Genomic DNA, 369 nt, shown 5'->3' with positions numbered 1-369 from the left:
TTTCTACCTCTTTGAGATGGACAGCAGTGTGGCCTGCCCACCTGAAGACTCTCGCCTCAGCATTGGCTCTATTCTGCTCATTACGTGAGTTGCTGCTGGGGCCTTTCATAGATTTCATAGACATCAGGGCTGGAAGGGACCTCGGAAGATCATCAAGTCCAGCCCCCTGCCCAAGGGCAGGAAGTCAGCTGGGGTCATAGGATCCCAGCAAGATAAGCATCCAGTTTCATCTTGAAGGTGTTCAATGAAGGCGCTTGAACCACCTCCGGTGGCAGGCTGTTCCAGACCTTGGGGACTCGGACAGTAAAGAAATTCTTCCTTATGTCCAGCCTGAAACGATCTTGAAGTAGTTTGTGACCATTCGACCTC

General features: G+C 51.5%; 1 protein-coding gene across 2 annotated transcripts in view; it reads left to right on the top strand.

Annotated features, from left to right (window-relative positions):
* M6PR (mannose-6-phosphate receptor, cation dependent) overlaps positions 1-369 on the top strand; it is a 7,674-nt gene that overhangs the window by 1,503 nt on the left and 5,802 nt on the right. For both annotated transcript variants that reach the window (XR_003096041.1, XM_025214392.1), the window contains exon 4: positions 1-84. This exon is cut by the window's left edge and continues 68 nt beyond it. Coding sequence is in view for 1 of the 2 variants with exons in the window: in XM_025214392.1 (XP_025070177.1) it covers positions 1-84 (84 nt within the window). In the remaining variant the exon portion in view is untranslated. The remainder of the gene's footprint in view (positions 85-369) is intronic.

Source organism: Alligator sinensis, unplaced genomic scaffold (genome assembly GCF_000455745.1).
Source record: "Alligator sinensis unplaced genomic scaffold, ASM45574v1 scaffold1129_1, whole genome shotgun sequence".
NCBI lineage: Eukaryota > Metazoa > Chordata > Crocodylia > Alligatoridae > Alligator > Alligator sinensis.
Note: the sequence above shows the minus strand (reverse complement) of the source record. Positions and strands in the feature narration are given on the sequence as shown.